General features: G+C 39.0%; 1 protein-coding gene across 1 annotated transcript; it reads left to right on the top strand.

Moving 5' to 3' along the window:
• Window positions 1–12,012: 12,012 nt before the first annotated feature.
• LOC137236059 (small ribosomal subunit protein eS26-like) lies at window positions 12,013–14,397 on the top strand (the record flags this gene model as incomplete). The annotated part of the gene is made up of 2 exons (XM_067758760.1): window positions 12,013–12,271; window positions 14,343–14,397. Coding segments are annotated over exons 1-2 (267 nt in total), but the record flags the coding sequence as incomplete, so codon positions are not given.
• Between the last annotated feature and the right edge of the window lie 10,621 nt (window positions 14,398–25,018).

Below are 25,018 nucleotides of genomic sequence, written 5' to 3'. Positions count from 1 at the left end.
TCTCGAAACGGCGTCCACCTGTGGAACTAAGCATCACTCCCTTTTAAAATACTCATTAACACCTTTCTTTTGATACCCATATTGTACAAACAAATTCTAGGGTCACCCCTGGTCCACCTTTATGGCGATTTCTCGAAACGGCGTCCACCTATGGAACTAAGGATTACTCCCTTTTAAAATACTCATTAGCATCTTTCGTTTGATACCCATATTTACACACGCATTCTAGGGTCACACCTGATCCACCTTTATGGCGATATCTCGAAACGGCGTCCACCTGTGGAACTAAGCATCACTCCCTTTTAAAATACTCATTAACACCTTTCTTTTTATACCCATATTGTACAAACAAATTCTAGGGTCACCCCTGGTCCACCTTTGTGGCGATATCTCGAAACGGCGTCCACCTATGGAACTAAGGATTACTCCCTTTTAAAATACTCATTCACACCTTTCTTTTGATACCCATATTGTACAATCAAATTCTAGGGTCACCCCTGGTCCACCTTTAGGGCGATATCTCGAAACGGCGTCCACCTATGGAACTAAGGATTACTCCGTTTTAAAATACTCATTAACACCTTTCATTTGATACCCATATCGTACAAACGCATTCTAGAGTCACCCCTGGTCCACCTTTATGGCGATATCTCGAAAAAGCGACCACCTATACAACTACCACCACTCCCTTTTAAAACCCTCCTTAATACCTTTAATTTGATACCCATATCGTACAAACAAATTCTAGGGTCACACCTGGTCCACTTTATGGCGATATCTCGAAACGGCGTCCACCTGTGGAACTAAGCATCACTCCCTTTTATAATACTCATTAACACCTTTCTTTTGATACCCATATTGTACAAACAAATTCTATGGTCACCCCTGGTCCACCTTTATGGCGATATATCGAAACGGCGTTCACCTATGGAACTAAGGATTACTCCCTTTTAAAATACTCATTAACACCTTTCTTTTGATACCCATATTATACAAACAAATTCTAGGGTCAACCCTGATCCACCTTTATGGCGATATCCCTAAATGGCGTCCACCTATAGAACTATGGCCCACTCCTTCATAAAATACACTTTAATGCCTTTCATTTGATACACATGTCATACAAACACATTCCAGGGTTTCCTTCGGTTCATTTTCCTACATGGTTATTTTCCCTTATGTTGTCACCATAGCTCTCAACTGAGTATGTAATGTTCGGTTACACCCGAACTTAACCTTCCTTACTTGTTTCTATTGTTCTTTTGTTTGTGCTTTTTTTTTGAAGTATCATATATATATGTACATTTGTATGGATATGTGCTTGTGATTATGAATAATGTTTTGTATTAAGTGGTATTTTACTTACTTACTTATTTTACTTATTTGATTTATTACACAGTCGGATTTTAAATGTATGCACCCTCTTAAAATCCGCTTGTCTCTAGAAATTATTTTCTGATATTTATGTATTTATAATAATTTATACAAATATGAAGCTGAGAAAAAAAAATTTGTTTTCAATTTGCTTAGATACAGATTATTATTGAATAACCGAGTAAATTGGAATGTTTATTTTTAGATTATTTGCTTTAAGTTATCAAGAGATATCTTAAATGTATTAAGCCTATTCTTATGGACTATTATTTCCTGTATTAGTTAAGTCTCCTATTCTACCGAGGGTTAGAGTAAAAATATTTTCCTACTAATATTTTCTATTCCACCGGGGGTTAAAGAAAAAATGTTTTTCCTATTATATAAAATTATGACCTCTTTAATTAGCGAGGTTTTCCTGGGTGAACCCGGGCCAATAAATGTTTGTATTTATTTTATTTTCTTAAACTGATTCCACATGTTATTCCTATTAAGCAAAAAAAAAAGGTCACTTGATTTTTTTTCATATTATTTAGTTAAATATGTAACTAATTATGTTTAGGCCACAGGCCTAAATATATCTCCCCCCCCCCCCCCCCCCCCCCCTCGTAACATAATTTTCTTCGTTTACTACCACCCACATATGCTTGTGATTACTAATACACACAGGCATGTGTGAGTGGTAGTACGCATGTATCTTAGAGTTTTACCGCTGTGAGCCCGCGGTATAGCAACTTTGTTGCCGGGAAACCCAACGAAGGAGCTGTATCTCGGGTTCATCGGCTCATGTCGCAAAGAGGCTCGTCCTCTTTTGATCCAGCAGCCAGCAAAGGAACACGTAATCGCCCGTTCACGTAAGTTGTCAAATTCATAAAATAATTTCCGAAAATATCTTTACCATTTTCATTTTCACAACATCTGTTAATAAATTTCCTTAACACTTGTTGTATTTATACATATTGAATAAAAAACACTGTGAATTCTCTTGTATTAATACGAAACCCTTTTTGGTGTTTTTATTTTCTTATTTTTCCCGCCTTAACCTAATCTTTAACAAATACGTGGGTGCGCGCCGTTGCCACCACGCATTTGTTCATGGTCCTTCGTTGCCGAAAATAAGAGAACCAGATATTTACAATACAGTCCACTCCACTCCTTCACAGAACATCGAAGAAGCAGGAAAATCGTGATATAATCAAAGCGAAACTTCAGCATTAAGCCAAGGAAGCATAGAAAACAGTGGTGATAAAGTCAAGAAGCCCGCAATTATTATTCACACAGGAATACATTGTTATCAGCAATTTGCACACAACAACTCTCTTGGTGATACCAGCAAGTTCATATTGGAAACGACAACATCGAAAAATTTGAATCAGTACTCCGGATAGTCAATATAACGAAGGTACGTGGTTTTATAAACATTCCGTGCTAGGTAGGGTTTTCCCTTTCACTTGTTAATAAAAATTTCAAAATAAAATTATAAATCAGTGGAAAGTGTTTCCTAATACTAAAAACCGTGCAAGTGATTTTGTTGTGAAGTGAGATCTTATCTGTGCAAAATAGAAAAAAAGCGCTTAACGCAGTTATTTAAAGTTTGTGCATCACGCCTTGTGACTATCCGGAATAATCCCCCACCAGCGGTAAGATTTTCCGGACACAGCTCAAGGTAGCACAACACTGCTGTAAAAGGTTAACATAACCTCAACACCGCTTAGCGCCACCTTTCTAATTTCGCTTTTGCAAGATTTTCATTTTCAAAATATTCACCGAAATAAATTTTGATCTGTTAAGGTTATTTAAACAAAGAAATTAATCTAATTTGCACGCATTTGTTCACATTGAATTAAACAAATTTTTCCACATAAAAATCACTTGCGCCTATTTACACCGGCAGTACGTTTGCAATTTAGTTTGTTGCTTTATCACAAAGTGCACTTAGTTTCATACACACATATTGACGTTGTTGTTTGGGTGGCCAATAGCCTTATTCCTTGCACAATTATTTGAAATATTGGAGAATTATTATTCTCATTTGCGGCAATACACAAATCAGTTTTTACTGATCTAATTTTGTGATACAAAAATTCACAGTCCTTGGTTAAATTACCAAAAGTCCATAACAAGCGTTCATATATTTTTATCTTCACTGACACAATTTTTTCACTAGCCATTACTTATTGGCTTACACAATTTGTTAACACAGCTGCATTAGCACATTCCTTAACATTTACGTGGGTGCGCGCCGTTGCCACCACGAATTGTACTTATCCCACTTGGCACATAAGCCTCTGTACAGTCCTTTTCACGTTAGCCATAACTTATCGGCTTACACAATCAATTGGTAAATTTGTGCACACATACGCATACACCAAATACTTTCACTTGTCGCATTATCACTTCCAAGTTCTGTCCTTTGACGACATTTTCCACTCACTACTCTCTGCAAAGGCAATTTCTGTATAAACTTTTGGGTTTTTATTTTTATCCACAATGGAGACCTATACACGCCAAGCAGATGCAGTGACGGAGTATGAAAATGACTTCAACGACATGTCACCTTCACAACACAGTAAACACTCCCTAATATACCAAAGGGATGAGTTAAAAACTCTGTGGGAAGCTACGAAGGTGACATACGAAAAGCTCTTAGGTTCATCAGAGCTTGATTCAAAGGACTTATCGGCTATCAAGAAGAAGCATAAAATGTGCTATTTCAGCTTCCTAAAGTGTCAGGCGGCAATAGCTGAGCTTTTGGAAAATTTTGAAAAGAAAGATAAGAAAGTAGATGTCTCAGATAATATGGAATATCATGTGCGCCTGCCAGCATGTGATACGGATATTTTCAAAGGTGACTATATTTCATGGCCGTCCTTTAGGGACATGTTCACTGCCATATATATTAACAATAGTAAACTCCATGCAGTGCAAAAACTATACTATCTGAGGCAAAAAACTCAAGGGGAGGCCAAAGAGATAGTGGAACGGTGTTCCTTAACAACAGACGGTTTCGATACAGCGTGGAAAAATTTATGTGACCGATACGAAAACAAACGTATCTTGGTCAATGCCCAATTAAAAATTCTTTTCAGTTTAAAAGCAGTTGAGAGCGAATGCGGTAGCTCCATTAAAAAACTGCAACGTGAAATAAACAATTGTATCTCAGCGCTTCAATGTCACAAGATTGACATATCAAACTGGGATGCAATTCTAATATATTTGTGCTCCACAAAACTGCCAGAAACCACACTGGCTCTATGGGAACAAACCATAGAAAATAAAACAGAAATTTCAAAATGGGCAGATATGGATAAATTCTTATCCAGCAGATTCCAAACGTTGGAAACTGTGGTAGATATAAGAGGGGATACGGTTTCAAAACCCTCTAAGCCACATGCTTCTCGTTCCTCGGCAGATACATCGTCGAAACGATTAGGGTCCTACCAGGCAAGTGCAGCAACAGCCAAACCTACGTGTAAGATGTGCAAAAGTCCTGCACATCGAATTTCAAAGTGTGAAAAGTTCTTACGTTTAACACCCAATAAACGGTTTGAACAAATTAAGAGCAGCCGTGGGTGTATAAACTGCCTTTCTGCTGGCCATTCGGTGACAAGGTGCACCAGCCAAATGAACTGTGCCACATGTCATTTAAGACATCATACGCTGCTTCATATTTCGAATCAGCCAAAACCAACAAATACTTCCGACACTATCGGAGCATCTACCTCATGGGAAGCTCAAATACGACGCAATGCTGAAAGAGAAAACGCTCCGATTAATAATGTGAACTCATGTTTCGCAAACACAAATAAAGGGGTATTACTAGGGACAGCTCAGGTCAATATTCGTTTTAATGGTGTTGACTATTCGGCGAGAGCCCTAATAGACTCGGGATCTGAATGTTCATTCATTACCGAGAAACTAAAGCGCAGAATTAATCTGCCATCCAAACGCCTGCATGCCCAAGTTTCGGGCATCAGTAATACAATGTCTGCACAAGTAAAAGAAGCGTGCAACATACAATGGCGGTCACCAACAGATCCATTAATCGAGATCAATACGATCATGCTGGTTTTACCACAATTAACAGGGAATCTTCCAACTTGCCAAATAAACGCAATGACTAGGCAAGCATTCCCTGACTTAGTACTGGCTGACAAAAGATTCTTTGTCAATGAGCCAGTCGACTTAATTCTGGGCGGAGACATATACCCCCAAATTATGCTAGGCGGTATCAGGAAGGATGTGCTAAACACATTAATAGCACAGGAAACGGTGTTCGGCTGGATTTTGACAGGCCGGACAGATGCGGTTGATACAAATAAGACCCTAGTTTCGTATTTCAATGAGGTCACTTTAGATAAACAATTGGCGGCTTTTTGGGAGATAGAGGAAATTCCAAAGAAAAGGAGCATCAATAACGATGACACTTACTGCGAGGAGCTATACAAATCCACAACAGTTCGGAACAACGATGGCAAATACGTAGTCTCCTTACCCTTTAGGAAAGAGTTTAACTTAGGTCCCTCATTAAGAAGTGCGTCCTCTCAATTCTATCGCAACGAGACACGACTTGCGAAAAACCCAGTCCTTCAAACGGAATACAATAGAGTTGTATCCGAATATGAAACTTTAGGGCACATGAAACAAATAGGCAATATTTCGCCAGACTCAAATGACTGTTACTTCCTACCTCACCATGCTGTTATAAAGGACGGAAGTACAACGACAAAAGTCAGAGTCGTATTTAATGCATCTTGTCCTACCACTAATGGCAAAAGTCTAAATGATGCCTTATATCCAGGTCCGATTCTTCAATCCGACCTGACAATTCTTATACTACGTTGGCGGCTGTTCAAATACGTATTTAACAGCGACATAGAGAAAATGTATCGCCAAATATGGGTCAATGAAGGCCAAACAAAATATCAGCGAATCATATTTCGCAAATGCCCCAAAAACCCAATTAACATTTATGAATTGAAAACGGTAACCTTTGGGGTTAATTGTGCTCCGTATCTTGCGATTCGAACGCTGCACCAACTAGCTGATGACGTGGAGACATCGCATCCAATGGCAGCAGATATACTGCGAAATTGCATGTACGTTGATGACGTACTCGCCGGTGGACACAGCATCGAAATTGCAATCAAGGCAAGGGACGAAATATCATTGGCATTGCAATCGGCAGGTTTCCCGTTGCGAAAATGGACGTCCAACTGCAAGAAAATCCTACAGGGTATACCGAAGCAACACCTATTAAGCGAGGATTTTCTTGAGTTCGAAGACACCAGCATGGTAAAAGCACTCGGTATCAGGTGGAACGCCCATTTCGACTACCTTTACTTCACAGCGAAACCCTTTGACAATAACCACGCCGTAACAAAAAGGTCAATACTTTCTGCGATCGCAAAACTTTTCGACCCTCTTGGCTGTCTGGCACCAGTCGTAATTGTAGCCAAAATAATAATGCAAAATATTTGGTTGGAAGGGACAGGCTGGGATGAAGATGTGTCTGAAACTACTCTACATCGGTGGCAATCATTCATGACGGACTACGAAAAGATCAACGATATACGCATACCGCGATGGGTTCACTACACATTGAAGGACAATGTCGAAATACATGGATTCAGCGATGCCTCGGAAAAAGCATATGCCGCCACTGTTTTCCTGAGGGTACAAACAAAGGATCAAGTCTTCACCAACCTGTTGATGGCCAAAACGAGAGTAGCCCCGGTCAGAACCATATCATTGCCACGACTGGAACTCTGCGGCGCAGTCCTACTTGCAGAAATTATAGAGTCGGCCATAGAAAATATGCAACTTTCAAACATTAAAGTAACCCTTTGGACAGATTCGACTATAGTACTGGCATGGATCCGAAAACCACCATGTTCGTGGTCAACGTTCGTGGCACATCGAATAACTAAAATCATCGATAAAGTAGGAGACAAAGTATGGCGGCACGTAGACTCCGCGTCAAATCCTGCAGATTTGGCGAGCAGAGGCCTCTACGCTTCGGACCTAATCAACAATTCTTTGTGGTGGCAGGGACCTTCTTGGTTACAAGAAGACAACGAAAATTGGCCAACACAAGAAGAAGATTACAATACGAATATGGAGGAAAAGAGGGTGAAAGTTCATACAACTTCGGTCAAAAATAACTTTGATATTCTAGATAGGTTTTCCGATTTACCAAGGGCTTTGCGGGTTATATCCTATATTCTTCGGTTTTTCCAGAATACGCACCCAAAAACTAAATCCTCCTTCAAAAGGGATTCTCATTCGATCGCTCCTGACGAAATAGAAAAAACAACACGAAGATTGATAACAATATGCCAGAGGCAACATTATCAAGAAGAGTACGCAAATTTGAAGTCAGGAAAACTAATAAATGGGAAGAGTGAGATTTTACCCCTGAACCCATATGTAGATGAAGAAGGCATCATTCGAACTGGGGGGCGGACTGGGGCATCGAAAGACATGTCCCATAATGAAAGTCATCCCATTATTCTTCCTTATACTTGCAGGTTATCCAGACTTATAGTCCAATCCTCTCACGAGACCACCCTGCATGGAGCGAACCAGCTGATGCTACGTCATATCCGCACTCAGTACTGGATCCCACGTGTTAAAATAATGATACGGTCTGTTATCCACAACTGTAAGGTCTGTACTATTTACAGGAAGCGGACACAAACGCAACTTATGGGGATCCTTCCGAAGGAGCGCACCACCTTTTCTAGGGCCTTCACCAACACTGGGGTAGATTTCGCGGGACCATTCGATATAAAATCCTACCGAGGGAGGGGATGTCGAATTTCAAAAGGATATGTTTGCCTGTTCGTCTGCTTTTCGACGAAAGCCATCCATCTGGAAGCGACAAACGACCTTAGTACCGGGTCCTTCCTAGCTGCCTTCGCCAGATTTGTATCCAGACGGGGCTGTCCGAAAAACGTTTACTCCGACAATGGTACTAACTTTGTCGGAGCTTCGCGATCGTTACGATCTGAGTTTAAGGCATTTCTGCGTGAAGCAAGGGACGGAACATTGAATAAATATAGCCATCACACTTTAGAATGGCAATTTATACCGCCAAGCGCTCCTCACATGGGAGGTTTGTGGGAAGCGGGGGTAAAAAGTTTTAAGACACACTTTAAAAAGATCGCGTCCGACCATAAATATACTTTAGAAGAGTTTACAACCCTCTTATGTCGAATTGAGGCCTGCCTCAACTCGAGACCTCTAAGTCCCTCATCTAACGACCCTTCCGACCTGGAGCCGCTTACTCCAGGCCATTTTCTCGTAGGCGGGCATCTTTTAGCTCCACCTGAACTCGATTGTAGTGAAAACCCTGCCTCCATTGTAAACCGATGGCAAAAGATGAAAGCCCTTCATCAGACCTTTTGCAAAAGATGGAAATCGGAATATCTCACCGAGATCCAGAAAAGGTATAAATGGAAACATCCACAATCCAACTTAAAACCCGGGGACCTAGTCGTCATCAAGGAGGATAACCTACAACCGAACGAGTGGAAAATGGGGAGAGTCGTCAACACACATCCAGGTTCCGATAACCGTGTACGTGTTGTTGACGTCAATACAATTAAGGGACAAATTAGCAGACCAATCGCGAAACTGGTACTACTTCCGCCCAACGACAATCAAAATGAACTGTAATAGTTCACATTCCTCCATCCCAAATAACCCAGCTCTCGTTCACCCCGAACGAGGCCAACAAACCAATAACCCAGCTCTCGTTCCCCAGAACGAGGCCAACAGAACCCTAACTCAGATATACTGTCTGCCACATAATACCTTTTCCAACGATTGCGTGGGTGCGCCGCTGCCACCACGCAATTGTTCAAAATAGTTTAATATCGCAAGGAATACCGAAGAAATTTATTCATACCATTTCATTATATAAGGACACGGAAAGTGAATTTCAATCGTTTGTAAGGAACATTTGACTGCTCTTCACAGTCTGTTTCAGATCATATTCGTGAACATATTTCCACCGTTTTGGTTAAAATTTATGAAGGATTTTCGGATACGATTATCATATGTTTCTTCACATCTCATACAAAATCAGGTCAGATTCAGAAATCTGAATGGAAAATGGTTGAAAATTGTTGCCCACCCAAAGTAACCACATTTGGTTCGAATATGATTCCATAATATGCTTGGCAAACAATATTCAGTTTTTAAATTGTTCCAAATTGATGGTCGGATTTTACTGTCCATGTAACAACTGACAATCAAAAATTAATTTTTGCCGCTTTTGCAACAAGGGATAATAGGCTTTGCTTGATTAGGTACAATATCTACATATGAGTAGTTGCATGCAGTTTATTTGATTGCCCTAATGGTTAAGGAGGAAACGGCTGCTATCCATTTTAACCATTTTTGTAAAAGCGTAATAATTTTTAGGGGGTGCTGACAGAGGTTCGCTTAATGAAGCGAGTGGCTTTGTACCTTTCATTTCAAAAAAATAACCAATTATGGGTGCATAAAGCGCATGCGGTTTCCTTTATTTACAGGAGAAACTAATATCCGAAGTCAATATCCTTTTTTCTGGTGTGAGGGTTTTCAACATTGTGAATACATACAAGTGGCGAATGTTTGATAAAAACGTTCACAACAGTAAACAGCCTCGATCGCCTCGTCAATCGCTGTTCGAGTACTTAAATCATTTGCTCAATAGACTTTTCAACCATTTTTGTAGACAACTGGTATATTGCATTAGTTGCATATTTTAACATGTTTGCATAATTATTCAATTAACTTGATTTTTGTAAAAATGAATGTTAATATTTAGTCTGATTTTCTGTATACACATTTAAAAGAAATGCTGAGTTAAAACATAAATGTTCAATTTATGGCACTTCAATTTATGGCAATGGAGGGATAGGAAGATTTTTCACTTGTATGTATTCCCAATGGTTTTCAATTTTTTGTTACATATACATACATTAATAAAACACTCACGATCTAATACCGAAATGGGCACCTCGCGTCAAAAGTTCGCCGGCACGGACATGGAAATTTGATGCCATACAGGGGTCCATTGACAAAGTACCTTTAACAAAATTTAATTGTAAAACATCACTGGAAATGTTTGGTATATATTAATTTTCATATGTATACCGTTATCTGTTCCCTTATGTTACGATGTCCATCGATGCCATCAACTAATGTTGTATCCTTGTCGTCGATTGAAATTAAGTTGCCAAAATGTCGTGAATCTTTGAAATTTGCAGTCATATAAGGGTATGTAAGAATGAAGGCAGCCATTAGGCAAATAACAACCTGTAAAAAGGTAACATATTTCTGAGTAGTACGGTTCAAAGCCAAAAAAAAAAAAAAAAAAACCATGAACCTAGTAATGCTAATGTGCCAGCTGCAAGTGTACTACCCAGCTTAATGTAACGCCATGTGGAATAAGATATGTGCAAACTCCATGCCAATTACTGCGAGCTGCTAGATGTACCAGAAAACCCGGTATTAGCAAATATAATGCAGTACGACAGTTTAAACAAAATTCAATACCATTGGCGACGACAAAGGAACAAAAGGTTGGAACCTTTAAGTCTAAGAAACGCCAACATGTAGCAACAACATCGGAAGTCGCTTCTATGGAGGAAATGTCCAGTGGATGCCTCCCTACTTCTCCACATCATTCACGTCGACACTCATCATCGTCTTCTTCATTTTATGGAATAGAAGCTCTAGTATTTAGTTATTTAATTAAGATCAATTCCTCATCCTCATGTCTCCCCCATTCAGTGAAGATCTGCCCCTTACACGGCCTCCAAATATTGGTATCATAGGAATACTTGCTAGGCCGAAGTGTTCTTCGCCCATTCGCTTAACATGACTTAGCCAGCGAAACTATTGAATTTTACGCGATGCACTATGTAAATATATACGTAAATCTTATATATCCTGGCACTAAACCTTCGATGCACGCAGTCAGCATCTAGGACCGAGCCATAATCTTCTGAAGACATTTTTGGCGTCTTTTAGTGAGTTTTACAGCTCCGGTTCCCGCTCAATTCTCACGGGAATGCTCTGGATCATTGAGATACTTGAGGAGCAGATGTCGTGAAATTTTCGCACACTTGAAATGTTATAGGAAATATGGAATAAGTAAAGACTCAAATACAGGAACATTTCTGCCACCTCCCCCACCGCTACCTCTGCCACAACTCTAGCTCTAACAACACAATTGAGACTACACAATGAAAACCATATGAACTCGCAAAACCAACATTTCAATGGTGGTGAGGGTGGTGGTGAAGTCGTGGCTGTGTTTAATGGTTTTGACAGCAAAAATAATCCTTCGATTGGAGTTAATAGTACATTCTTGAAAGAGTATTCCAACAAGTTGCTCACACAAAGCAACAACAACACTAAAATACGCACAAATGCGCTTTATGCTGCTGGCAATTCCCTGAACAATAATATTTGTGTCAAAAACACAAATAATACCACCGACACTGCCATAACTTTTCAAACATCAACAAAACTACCAATCTTGGTAGCTCAGCCAACACAATCCAACTCAACATCAGCACCAGGCTTTGAAAACAATATAGACTCTGTCTAAATTCAACTGCACCCAAGCTCGCGTTGATCATGCCTTTCATTTACTTCCTTCGCGTTGAATAAAGACAAGATTCACAAAAATGACTAAGAAACGCTGTAACGGAGGCCGCTGCAAGCATAATCGTGGTCATGTCAAACCAGTAAGATGCACCAATTGTGCTCGTTGTGTTCCAAAAGATAAGGCAATAAAGAAGTTTGTAATTCGCAACATAGTAGAAGCAGCGGCTGTCAGAGACATATCTGAAGCTTCCATTTGGGAATCGTATATGTTGCCAAAATTATATGCAAAGCTGCGACATTATGATCACCGTAACTTATAAATAGGCCAGACCATATACGAAAATCTATGAATTCGTGCTTGGGCTTGAGCATTTTACACGTCGAACAAATCATAATACCAAGACAAATGCAATAAAAGCCTATTGGCGGAAATATGGTCAGATTTTCACTCGATGCTAGCCAATAATGAACAAAAAGTAACAATACTCGTATCGTATTACTAAAAAAAAAAAAATAAATAAAATGCACAGATGTATGTATGTACTCATATATACTACATATATGCATCTAATAGCTAAGCGGCGTGTACTTTTTATATTTTCCAACCGATACATTTTACTGGATACCAGTTGCAGCAAATACTTCCTCACCATTTTTGAATACCTCATCGGCATTGCGACTTGCATCGATTTGTTTAACTTGTCCTAATTGTTCAAAATGTTTAATTATTGGCATTGAATCATTATTATATGTTTGTATACGTGTTATCTGCATTGATTTCTGTCAGATATACCTGCAAATAAAAGAGAAAGAAAAATTAATTAAGAAAAAAAGACTACAATTTCTAGCCTCCATACTCACCACCGCGTGTTTTTAATTCAATGATTTTTTTTCATTCAGGAAATGGAAAAAAATTGTAACAAATGTCAAATGTCTACACTTTTCTTTTGACAGTCATGCACGACAACACCGACATTAGGCCTCATGCACAATCATCTCGCACACTACACGTCACGTACTACATGCCGCACTACACGTCACGCACTACACGTCACGCATTACATGCCGCACGACATATCGAGCACAACACGCCACACATGTCGCGTATTACATATCTCGACCAATCATTCATTTGGTCGAGATTTAAAATACTTAATTCCACGAATTTCAACATTATTTTTGACGTGTAAAATAATGTTGAATGGTGGAAGTGCAACTCTGTAATACTTTTTCAGCCAGGTTTTTTAACCGTTCCGTGTGGTGGCAGGCCACTTGTTGTGAAAACAAAGTTCACCACAAATCAAAATAAATCTTTAGGACTACTTCGGCGACAGCTACCGACATAAAATAAATTATAAAATCCCTACAAAATTTGGTCACAAAACCTAATCACGCCCATGCAAGTGTGACTAGGAATATAACCTATGACCTGGTAAAATGACTAGTCAAATGACGTGGAGTGACGAGAGCGTTTTTGCAGGGATGTACTAGAGGCGCTAAAGCACCAGCCACATCGTATGGATGCGTGCTAAATCCGCTTTTTCTTCGTATTTACTTATGGCCCTTAATTTTTATTTCAATAAAATGATTTTTTTTTCTCTTGCGAAAATATATGAGATAAAATTGTTTATGGCTTACGCCACCCAAACAACATTCCGCCAACCTCAATTTGGGCATGATCAATGATACCAATATTCTTTCAGATCATGACCCGTTACCAAACCTTATTGGCCAAGGCAGAGGGAGGCGCAAAGCGTTTCGATGTCGCGTGCCAGCTCTGCGGCAGGGACCATAGTCTCCGACTCTGTGCCGAATACAGGAAAAAATCCCCGGAGGAGAGGTTGCGGGCCGTGCTGCTGCACAAATACTGTCCGAATTGTCTGTCGCCCTTTCATCGCGTGGACAAGTGCACTAGCAAATATCACTGCAAACGGTGCCAGCAAAAGCACCACACCACGCTCCATCTAGATGAGCGTCTTTTTGAACGCGATGATGCAACAACCATTGGCGACGACAACCCGTCCGATGACACGTTGTCAATCCATCTAACGGGGCCGACAAAGTCCTGGGCTCAGCAGGTGGAAGAAGAAGAAATGGAGGAGGAGAGAGCAAAGGCGGAGGAAGAAAAAGGCAAAACAGAGACAACGAGACCGTCAACGGTCAACCATGGCATTCGCAGTTTCCGGCCGCAGTTACAGCATGAGAGAAGCGCGGCGAGAGCAAATAAACGTCGAAATGACCGAGACAACTGGCGGCACCGCGACATCGGACTCCAAGGAGGCCCGGCCGAGTCATCAAAACGCGGAAGACAGCAGCGGCCAAAGAAATCAACGCCATACACTTCTGACGCCCTAGATCAAAAGGCACTATTGCGTGGTACACCGGAAGGCTTCCGAACCGGCCGGCTACTCCCAGCCACTCCAGCGCCCATCATGCGGTCTTTCGTGCCCATTGCGCCGACGGCCATCGTACGCGTCGAATCGCGTGGGCACCTACATCTGGTTCGTGCCATCATTGATCCCTGCGCCGCCAGCACCATCGTCGATGCAGAGCTGGTACGCGATTTGCAGTTACAGCGCCAAGGACCAGGGCAATGCACACTTATTCTGCGCGGCAAGTTCGGGTCAACGACTCATGTCACTACCCAAGCCGCCGTGGTCAACGGCCACTATCGGTTGAGTCCGCCATCCAATGTGGATCCAAAGGTTGCCGTTCCATTCGAATTTATGCGGCTTGCAGATCCGCAGTTCTACCGCTCATCGCCAGTTCGTCTTACACTCGGCGCTGATCTATACGCCGAACTGATGGTGAGCGGAACGCCAGCAACAACAGTTGGCGGTCTCCTGACCCAACCAACCGTATTCGGGCTGGTAGTCTCAGGAGCCTGCCAAAAATAGGAGTTGTTTCACAAAAATAAGTAATTACAGCACGGGATTTAAAACCACGTACGTGTATTTAATAACATCTTTTCTTTTTCCACAGGAGAGCGAAACGTGAGGTCAACCATCTGGCGTGCAGTGCTTGCAGTCCGCATCTGCACTGCTTTCTTTCATTAGCGCCTTACTGGACGTGCGATCACGTGGCATCCCTTTTTTTTTAATGTTTTCTTTGTTGCTTACGGCAAGGGGGCCGGTATGTTTAGGCCACAGGCCTAAATATATCTCCCCCCCCTCGTAATATAATTTTCTTCGTTTACTACCACCCACATATGCTTGTGATTACTAATACACACAGGCATGTGTGAGTGGTAGTACGCATGTATCTTAGAGTTTTACCGCTGTGAGCCCGCGGTATAGCAACTTTGTTGCCGGGAAACCCAACGAAGGAGCTGTATCTCGGGTTCATCGGCTCATGTCGCAAAGAGGCTCGTCCTCTTTTGATCCAGCAGCCAGCAAAGGAACACGTAATCGCCCGTTCACGTAAGTTGTCAAATTCATAAAATAATTTCCGAAAATATCTTTACCATTTTCATTTTCACAACATCTGTTAATAAATTTCCTTAACACTTGTTGTATTTATACATATTGAATAAAAAACACTGTGAATTCTCTTGTATTAATACGAAACCCTTTTTGGTGTTTTTATTTTCTTATTTTTTCCGCCTTAACCTAGTCTTTAACAAATACGTGGGTGCGCGCCGTTGCCACCACGCATTTGTTCAAATTATATATACAAATGAGGGGTTGCTGACGGAAGAGCGGGGTAGCTATGTATTGGTAGGAGGGTAAGAGTAAGGTACAGTGGATGCAAAAATTCTGCTATCTTTTAATTATCTAGTATTAATAATAATCTTATTTGTCATGCGATTTCTGCGGCGGCCACCAGGACAGAATCGTCATGACTTTTATGAAGAATAATTTTTATTTTTATTCTGGGATTTGTCACATGCACAACCTCTTTCGTTAATGCAATTATTTGATCTTAGAGAACTATCAATTATTATTTTAAATTTGCCTATTCGAGTAAATATTCAATTATTTTTCACCAATTTGTCCCTCAGGACAACTGTGTTTCCTTATAAATATCAAGTCCTGTATTGGCGGCATTTGTACAATGTGTGTACAGCCTGATAAGTAATTGTCCTAAGTCAATTTTATCATCTACAATCAGGTTGCTTGTATTTCCTACGCTACCATTTTAGGAGCGTGACATGTCTTATTGCTGCAAATTTATATAGCGCTTTATATATGTATCGGTTCTCTCTGTGACTTCTTCATTTTTGCTGTTAATATTGGCTGGTTGTAAAATTTTTGTATATTTTTTTTTTCGTTAATAAATTTTGCTTATTTCCACTGTCCTAGGAGTTCTTATTGCTTCATGAGCATTCAAACGAATTATGCAAATTTTGATTTGCTATTAAATTTACTGTTGATTGGGAAATCTTCAGAGTTATTATTTGACTTATTTGTTGCTCTTCCTCAGCCTTGGGTTAGGTTTTAAAAGGGGTTTAGGATATAAAGTTTAAAGTACTTTGAATATTAAATGCGTGCTTGAGCATTTTTTCAACTGCCTATATTTAATTTTCATGGCGGCCACCGTGGTGTGATGGTAGCGTACTCCGCCTACCACACCGTATGTCCTGGGTTTACACCTCGGACAAAGCAACATCAAAATTTTAGAAATAAGGTTTTTAATTAGAAGAAAATTTTTCTACGCGCAAAAAGTTTGCTAGTTTAAGCTCTAATATTTATTCAAACATTTCCATTTTACTCTTGTCCCTCATTAATTTTTAATAAATTTACCTTATTTTATTAATAGGTATTTTAACAATTTATTTTTAAAATTGTAATTTTTGTTTTACTTTTAATTTTTTTCATATCTAATTTAGATATTTAAAATTTTTCCTTAAAAAAAATTTCTAATTTTATTTTTTTAAATTAATTTTATTTTCTTTTGTCTAATTTTACTTGTGTGTTTAGTTAACATTATTAAGGTCTAAGAAAATTTTTGTTCTTAATGGAAAAATTTGTTAAACATTTTTTTTCGCATTTTTATATATATATATATTTTTTTTTTTCAATTCAAAACATATGCCATTTTCAATGATAGCATTAAAAATTTTTCAATAAGGCATTTTAATTTACAAAAAAATTATTTTTAAATTGAAATTAATTTAATTTTGAATTTATTTTAGAGAGTGTTGTCTAAAATTAGATTTTATGCTTCTTTTTTTTCTACTTTCTTTCTAGTTTGTGTCATTTTCGGTTTAGTTTGTGTCATTTTCAAAAAAGAAATTTGTTAATCCTACCATATTTATAAAAAAAAATTCTAGACAAAAATAGAATTTTTGCCAATGGTTAAGCGTCACAGGGTCGCTAAAGTTATTTTTAAAGATTAAAATATACTTATATTAATTGTGTCCAACTTGCTGCCAGTTTTTCTTCATGTCTGCTAATGTCTGGCCATGTACAAGGTTAGATAATATGTTTATGTTGATGGCTGGTAATGTTTTCTCAACGTCTGCCGCTAGTCATAACTTTCCATCAATATTCCACTTCCTTATGCATCACAAATTTCATTTTATATACCACCATATCTAGCTTCCAATACTTTGCGTTTGTTTAAATTATTTGTGGGTTATACCATTATCCGTGGAATATCCTCTAGCCAGTTTGTGGCTCTTATTTTTATACTTCAAAAGAAACTTGTTAAAGTGGCAGGATCTCTGTTCAGTTAGATTATTTTTTGCAGTTTTGCAGATTTTAATCTAGACTGGCAGGATCGCCATGTAGTGTGTTGATAGTAAAGTTAAACAAAAGTACAAGTTCAGTAGCGCTAATGCTCAGCGCAGACATCAGAATTTTCTTTATTCGTGAATACTTTCTATTTTATACAAAAGTTCTTAACCTATACATATATACATTCTTACATTAATAATTACATACAAGAGGCGCATGACTCAATGGTAAAAAATGCTTTATCAGCGAATTATTATATTGACCTACATATTGTCAATATGATTCCTACTTGAGCAATTTGGGTATGACGCATTAATGCCTTAGGCGACTTGGTGAAAGCGAATGAACTTATGGTAGTTACCTGGGTCAATGAACGAGCGTTTGTAATATTAAGCGTGTTTGAAATGGGGTGAATTCCACGCGATACTACAAACCGGTTGTGGGGGATATATGCTATATATACTACAGATCTCATTCATTTTTTCAGCCAACAATATGTGCAATATACGAAAGCATATGGTGAAGTTTGAAGCTTCAATTTGATAAATTCAGGAAGATATGACAAAAATCCTATTTTTCTGAAAAATCGGTTGTATGGAGGATATATGCTATAGTCGTCCGACAAATATCTGATCGGACACCTAAATACACCCGCTTACTAAATTGTATGAAGATATCTCACAAATTGAGGGACTAGTTTGCATACAAATAGACAAACGGACAAACGGAAATGGCTAAATCAACTCAGCTCTTCATCCTGGCGGGTCTATCTATTTTCCTTTAAGGACTTACAATTTTGGGATTCGTGACGAAATTAATATACCATTTCATTTTCATGAAAGGTATAAAAATAGCTAGGTACTTTGTGTGAGGATGCAAAGCTTCACGTTTTTTGTGGTCTGCATGTAAAAACTATGACTACGAATCACGTATTTCAGCAATATAAGACGTAAACGTAAGTATTTGATGAAATTTGAAGAATTTTGAAGCTTCTAGCCGTAAAAAAGGGGCAAATTTAACAGTTTATATGGAGTATATAATATATATACCACCGATCTCTATGATTTTTTCAGACAACAGTATATGTTATATACGTAAGCATTTGGTGAAATTTGAAGCTTCTAGCTGTTAAAATGGGGCTGAAATTGCGAAAAGTTTCTTATCTGAACAATCGGTTGTATGAGATATATGCTATGTATACCACCGATCTCTAAGATTTTTTCAGACAACAATATATGCTATACACGTAAGCATTTGGTGAAATTTGAAGCTTCTAGCTATTGCAATGGGGCTGAAATTGCAAAAAAAAAAATATATATATACTATCAGCCCTATTCTGTGCACTTGACAAATTCACCATCTTGCTTATTTGTCAAGTTTGACAATTTATCAAGTAATTGCTATTCTATGTAAAAAATAAAAACTTATTCGCTGACAAATTGTCAATAAGTCAAACGCTCTTGATAATTTAATTTATACGGATAAATTTAAATTAGAATTCTGTTATTGTGCGATCGAGAGAGAAAATGGAAGAACATTTATTACTTTTGCTATTATTGTGAGAAGATCCTCCTGGGGTTTTTGGGGGTCGTTTCGGGATGGTGTTTGAGATTCCCTCGGGATCCTCCCGGGATAATTTAGCGGTCGTTCCGGGATGTTTTTGGGGACTCCCTCGGGGTCATTTGGGGGATATTCCGGGACGGTTTTGGGGATTCCCTCGGGGTCATTTGGGGGGCATTCTGCGATGGTTTTGGGGACTCCATCGGGTCGTCCCGGCGTCGTTTATTGGGCGTTCCCGGATGTGTTGGGGACTCTCTCGGGGTCATTTGGGGGTCATTCCGGGATCTTTTTGGGGACTCCCTCGGGGACATTCTGGGATGGTTTTGGGGGACTCCATCGGGTCCTTCCGGGGTCATTTAGGGGACATTCTGGGATGGTTTTGGGGACTCCAACGGTTCCTCTCGGGGTCATTTGGGGGCATTCTGGGATGGTTTTGGGGACTCCCTCGTGGTAATTTGGGGGACATTCCGAAATGGTTTTGGGGACTTCCTCGGGGTAATTTGGGGGATATTACGGGATGGTTTGGGGACTACATGGGGTCGTGCCGGCTTCATATAGTGGTCATCCCAACCATCCCCCAATGACCCCCAAAATGACCCCGAGGGAGTCCCCCAAAACATCCCGGAACGACCGTTAAAAGACGCCGGGACGACCCGATGGAGTCCCCAAAACCATCGCAGAATGTCCCCCAAATTATCCCGAGGGAGTCCCCAAAACTATCCCAGAATGTCTCCCAAATGACCAAAGGAGGACGCGATAGAGTGTCCAAAACCATCCCAGAATGTCCCCCAAATGACCCCGAGGGAGTCCCCAAAAACATCCGGGAACGCCCACTAAATTACGCCGGCACGACCTGATGGAGTCCCCAAAACCATCCCAGAATGTCCCCCAAAACCATCCCGGATTGCCCCAAATGACCCCGAGGGATTCCCCAAAAACATCCCGAAACGTCCACTAAATGACGCCGGGACGACCCGATGAAGTCCCCCAAATTATCAAGAGGGAGTCTCCAAAATTATCCCAGAATATCCCCCAAATGACCCCGGGAGGAACCGATGGAGTCCCCAAAACCATCCAGGAATGCCCCCAAATGACCCCGAGGGAGTCTCCAAAGCCATGCCGAAATGACCCCGAAAACCCCCCAGATTATTTTTTCCTATTCCCATTTCGGGGTCAGCAGCATAAAATGAGACATATCGCTCCAACTGCTCATGCGTAGCACGTTCCACTTTTGCTTTCCTTGAAAAAACCATGATTTTAAAATGTTTGTTACAAAAAATAATGAACAATATTTAGTTCTTCCGTTTATTCCATTTCGCGATTGTTGCACTAAACAGCTGATTTCGGTTTACTTTATTTAGGTCACCACAGTATGGTGAAAAGCACAGGTCGTAGAGCTTTTTAGAGTTGTCAAGTTATGCACAGAATAAAACTATTTGTCAACTTGATAAAAATCTTGATTACTTGTCACCTTATTGACAATTTGTCAAGTGCACAGAATCGGGCCGTATATATATATATACTATATATAACATCATATATATATTATATATATCACCGATCTCTATGATTTTTTCGCACAACAATATATACTATATACGTAAGCAATTGGTGAAATTTGAAGCTTATAGCTGTTAGAATGGGGTAGAAATTGCGAAAAGTCTTTTTACTGAACAATCGATTGTATGAGATATATACTATATATACCACCGATCTCTATTATTTTTCAAGGCAACAATATATGCTATATACGTAAGCATTTGGTGAAATTTGAAGCTTCTAGCTGTTCGAATGGGGCTGAAATTGCGAAAATATATATATATACTATATATATATACTATATATACCACCATATATATACTATATATAAAACCGATCTTTATGATTTTTTCAGACAACAATATATGCTATATACGTAAGCTTTCGTTGAAATTTGAAGCCTCTAGCTGTTAAAATAGGGCAGTAATTACGAAAATTTTCTTACCTGAACAATCGGTTGTGGGGATATATACTATATACACGACCGATCTCATCACTTTTTTCAGACAACAATATGTGCAATATACGAAAGTATATGGTGAAGTTTGAAGCTTCAATCTGATAAACTGAGGAAGATATGACAAAAATCCTCTTTTTCTGAAAAATCGGTTGTATGGACGATATAGGCTTTAGTGGTCCGATCCGGCCGGTTCTGACAATGTCTAACCGGACACCCAAATACACCCGCTCACCAAGTTTTATCAAGATATCTCAAAAATTGGGGGACTAGTTTGCATACAAACCGACAGACGGACAGACGCACAGTGGACCGAAATTGAAAAGTTGGGACTTAGGACTTTAAATGTACATTTTCGTATTCTGTGATATCTTTCCATAATTTATTGTTATATAACATTTTGTCGTAAAATCTAATTTAAAAAAGTTATGATACTTTTAGTAACCGGGTTTCATATCGACATACCCTAACGAGCATATGTGTACATCTAGGTATTTTTTCCAATTCCCAGCAATTTTGGCTCCACTAGGATAATTTATACTATTTCTCAATAAAAATATGTATCAAGGTCTAACCCACTAGTTTCAATTTTATTTTAAAAATGTATGCAAAATTCGCGAAAACTCGACGAAATTTTTTCAAATTTGTGGAAGAAAACAAAAATACTATCACTCAAGAAATGAGTGCGATTCAATTCGAAGTCGTCAATTTAACGGAAACAAAATGTTAATAAATAATAGTTTAAAAAAACTAAAGAAACACGCTTTTATACCTAACCGAACTAAAAAATAGAAAATAATTTTCAATTAAAGAGTTTATATAACAGTAGTAGAAGGTCAAACAATCATTTATAGTTAATCACCTAAAAATAAAAGTATAATAAAATTTAAGTTATTAATAGAATAATTTTACTCAGATTAAAAAGCGTGGGTTGCATTTGACTACATTTCATATCTTTCCTCTCAGATAGTTGCCAATAGAATGATTGTAACATTCAATATCATATTAATATATTAATTATTTTTAAACTATTATTTATTTCTAATTTTTTAGTTCAAGTAATTTTAAAAGTTTTAGTCTGGAGTGATGAAACCTTGAAACGCCAGCGGTCCATGGATGAATCCATCCCCACGGCACCGAAAAGGGCCAAGACGCAGGGAGGCTGGACGCGGTCTCTCGCCGAAATTGCCAAGGGTCGGCATATAATTGGCATTATAGACAAGAGCAGCGAAGATGGCAGGATCCCGAAACGTTTAATTAAATTTTATTAATAACTTAATTAACTATCCTTAACCTTATGTCACCCCACCATCACAATATTGCATTGTCGTCGAGCCTTGATACGTATGCAAAGTTTCAATCAAACTTATGGCCATTCGAAGTGGTAATAAGGCCAATTGACCTTATGGCCGTAGACCTTATGTAACCACACCATCACATTAATGCATTGTCAGTGAGCCTTGATACATGTGCAAAGTTTCAATCAAACTTATGGCCATTCAAAGTGATAATAAGGCCAATTGACCTTATGGCCGTTGAACTTATGTCACCACACCATCACATTAATGCATTGTCATCGGGCCTTGATACGTGTGCAAAGTTTCAATCAAACTAATGGCCATTCAAAGTGGTAATAAGGTCAATTGACCTTATGGCCGTTGACCTTATGTCACCGCACCATCACATTAATGCATTGTCATCGAGGCTTGATACGTGTTTCAATCAGTTTCCTACCCGTGCAAGTCGTAGAGAAATACTAGGTATACTATTTATGGCTAGACTTTTAAATGGATCGATTTCAAGCCCATTTCTTTTGACCGAAGTAAACTTGAATGTTCCATGCCGAGATTCAAGGCATTATAAACCTATAATTCTTAAACAATGCAGAAGCAATTTTCAACTACACGAACCTTTTCTATGTTTGTGTGAAGATTATAACTCTCACTCGAGAATAATTGATGTTTCTACTCGCTCTTTGCCATAAAAAAACGGTTCTATCTTCGCTTAATAATAAAAAATTATATTTATACTTTTAATCTATTGTATTTTGTGAATCTATATTTCACATTTCTCAGCTGAGGAGTTTCTCTGTATCTGAGCGGTTTTAGATCTCGGCGCTTAAGAAGCCACTGCCTCTCAAAGACTCGATAACAAAAAAAAATTATAAATAAGGCATAAATAGAATTAGGATCTACAAAAAAAAAAAAAAAAAGTATGTATGAATTAAAAAAAAAAAAAAAAAACAGGATTAGCCTGTTTTCATCGGGCCACTTGAGGGTAGTGCGCTGCCACAACGTCCGAGAAAAAAAAAAACTTATGGCCATTAAAAGTCGTGATAAGGCTAATTGACCTTATGGCCGTTGACCTTATGTCACCACACCATAAAATTAATGCACTTTCATCGAGCCTTGATACGTGTGCAAAGTTTTAATCAAACGTATGGCTATTCAAAGTGGTAATAAGGCCAATTGACCTTATGGCCGTTGACGTTATGTCACCGCACCATCACGTTAATGCATTGTAATCGGTCCTTGATACGTATGCAAAGTTTCAAATTAATCAGACTTCTAGAAACCGGTGAAAATTAAGCTCAAAGATTCCGTTACATAGATACAGGCCAAGCTAATAAAAGTGTGTTAAAAAGTTAAAATCAGTCACTCATTAGTACTAACCATGATACAAAAAATAGAGGTAGTTCCATCTAATGTACCTTAGCCACTTGACTTTTGCGGGGACAATGACAATTTCATCAAAAACAAGCTTCAGTGCTCTTTTAGCATTGACATAGATCTGGCGTCCCACAAACGAAACAAATTAAACACATACCACTCACCGCAGACTTTGGAGATAGACTTTTTCTCAACATACCTTTGAGAAATATCCACTGTAGTGGTATGATAGGGCCATGCTAGAACAACAAAATTTTTCGTAAATTTTTTTTTCTGTCTAGGGGTCAGGCTGCCATAAAGATATGAGTCATTAACCAATGTATGAGTCATTATCCACTATTTTTCAATAAAATTGCATGTTTTACTGTATTCTCAATCGATATTTATGCACATAAATCGTCAAGGAAATTTCAATCCCAGAAAACCACAATTTCGCCTTAAACGGTAACGGTATGGCAACGCTTTTAGCAAAACAACAAACATTATGAAACTTCAAAAATCCCCAAATAACAGCACAAGAAACGGTGTTCGGCTGGATTTTGACAGGCCGGACAGATGCGGTTTGTACAAATAAAACCCTAGTTTCATAGTTTAACGAGGTCACTTTAGACAAACAACTGGCGGCTTTCTGGGAGATAGAGGAAATTCCAAAGGAGAGGAGCATCAATAACGATGACACTTACTGCTAGGAGCTATACAAATCCACAACAGTTCGGAACAACGATTGCAAATACGTAGTCTCCTTAACCTTTAGGAAAGGGTTTAACTTAGGCCCCTCATTAATAAGTGCGTGTTCTCAGTTCTATCGCAACGAGACACGACTTGCGAATAACCCAGTCCTTCAAACGGAATACAATAGAGTTGTATCAGAATATGAAACCTTAGGGCACATGAAACAAATAGGCAATATTTCGCCAGACTCAAATGATTGTTACTTCCTACCTCACAATGCTGTCATAAAGGAGGGAAGTACAACGACAAAATTCAGAGTCGTATTTAATGCATCTTGTCCTACCACTAATGTCAAAAGTCTAAATGATGCCTATACCGAGGTCCGATTCTTCAATCCGACCTGACAATCCTTATACTACGTCGGCGGCTGTTCAAATACGTATGTATTTAACAGCGACATAGAA

Source organism: Eurosta solidaginis, unplaced genomic scaffold (genome assembly GCF_040869045.1).
Source record: "Eurosta solidaginis isolate ZX-2024a unplaced genomic scaffold, ASM4086904v1 ctg00001112.1, whole genome shotgun sequence".
Classification (NCBI taxonomy): Eukaryota; Metazoa; Arthropoda; class Insecta; order Diptera; family Tephritidae; genus Eurosta; species Eurosta solidaginis.
Note: the sequence above shows the minus strand (reverse complement) of the source record. Positions and strands in the feature narration are given on the sequence as shown.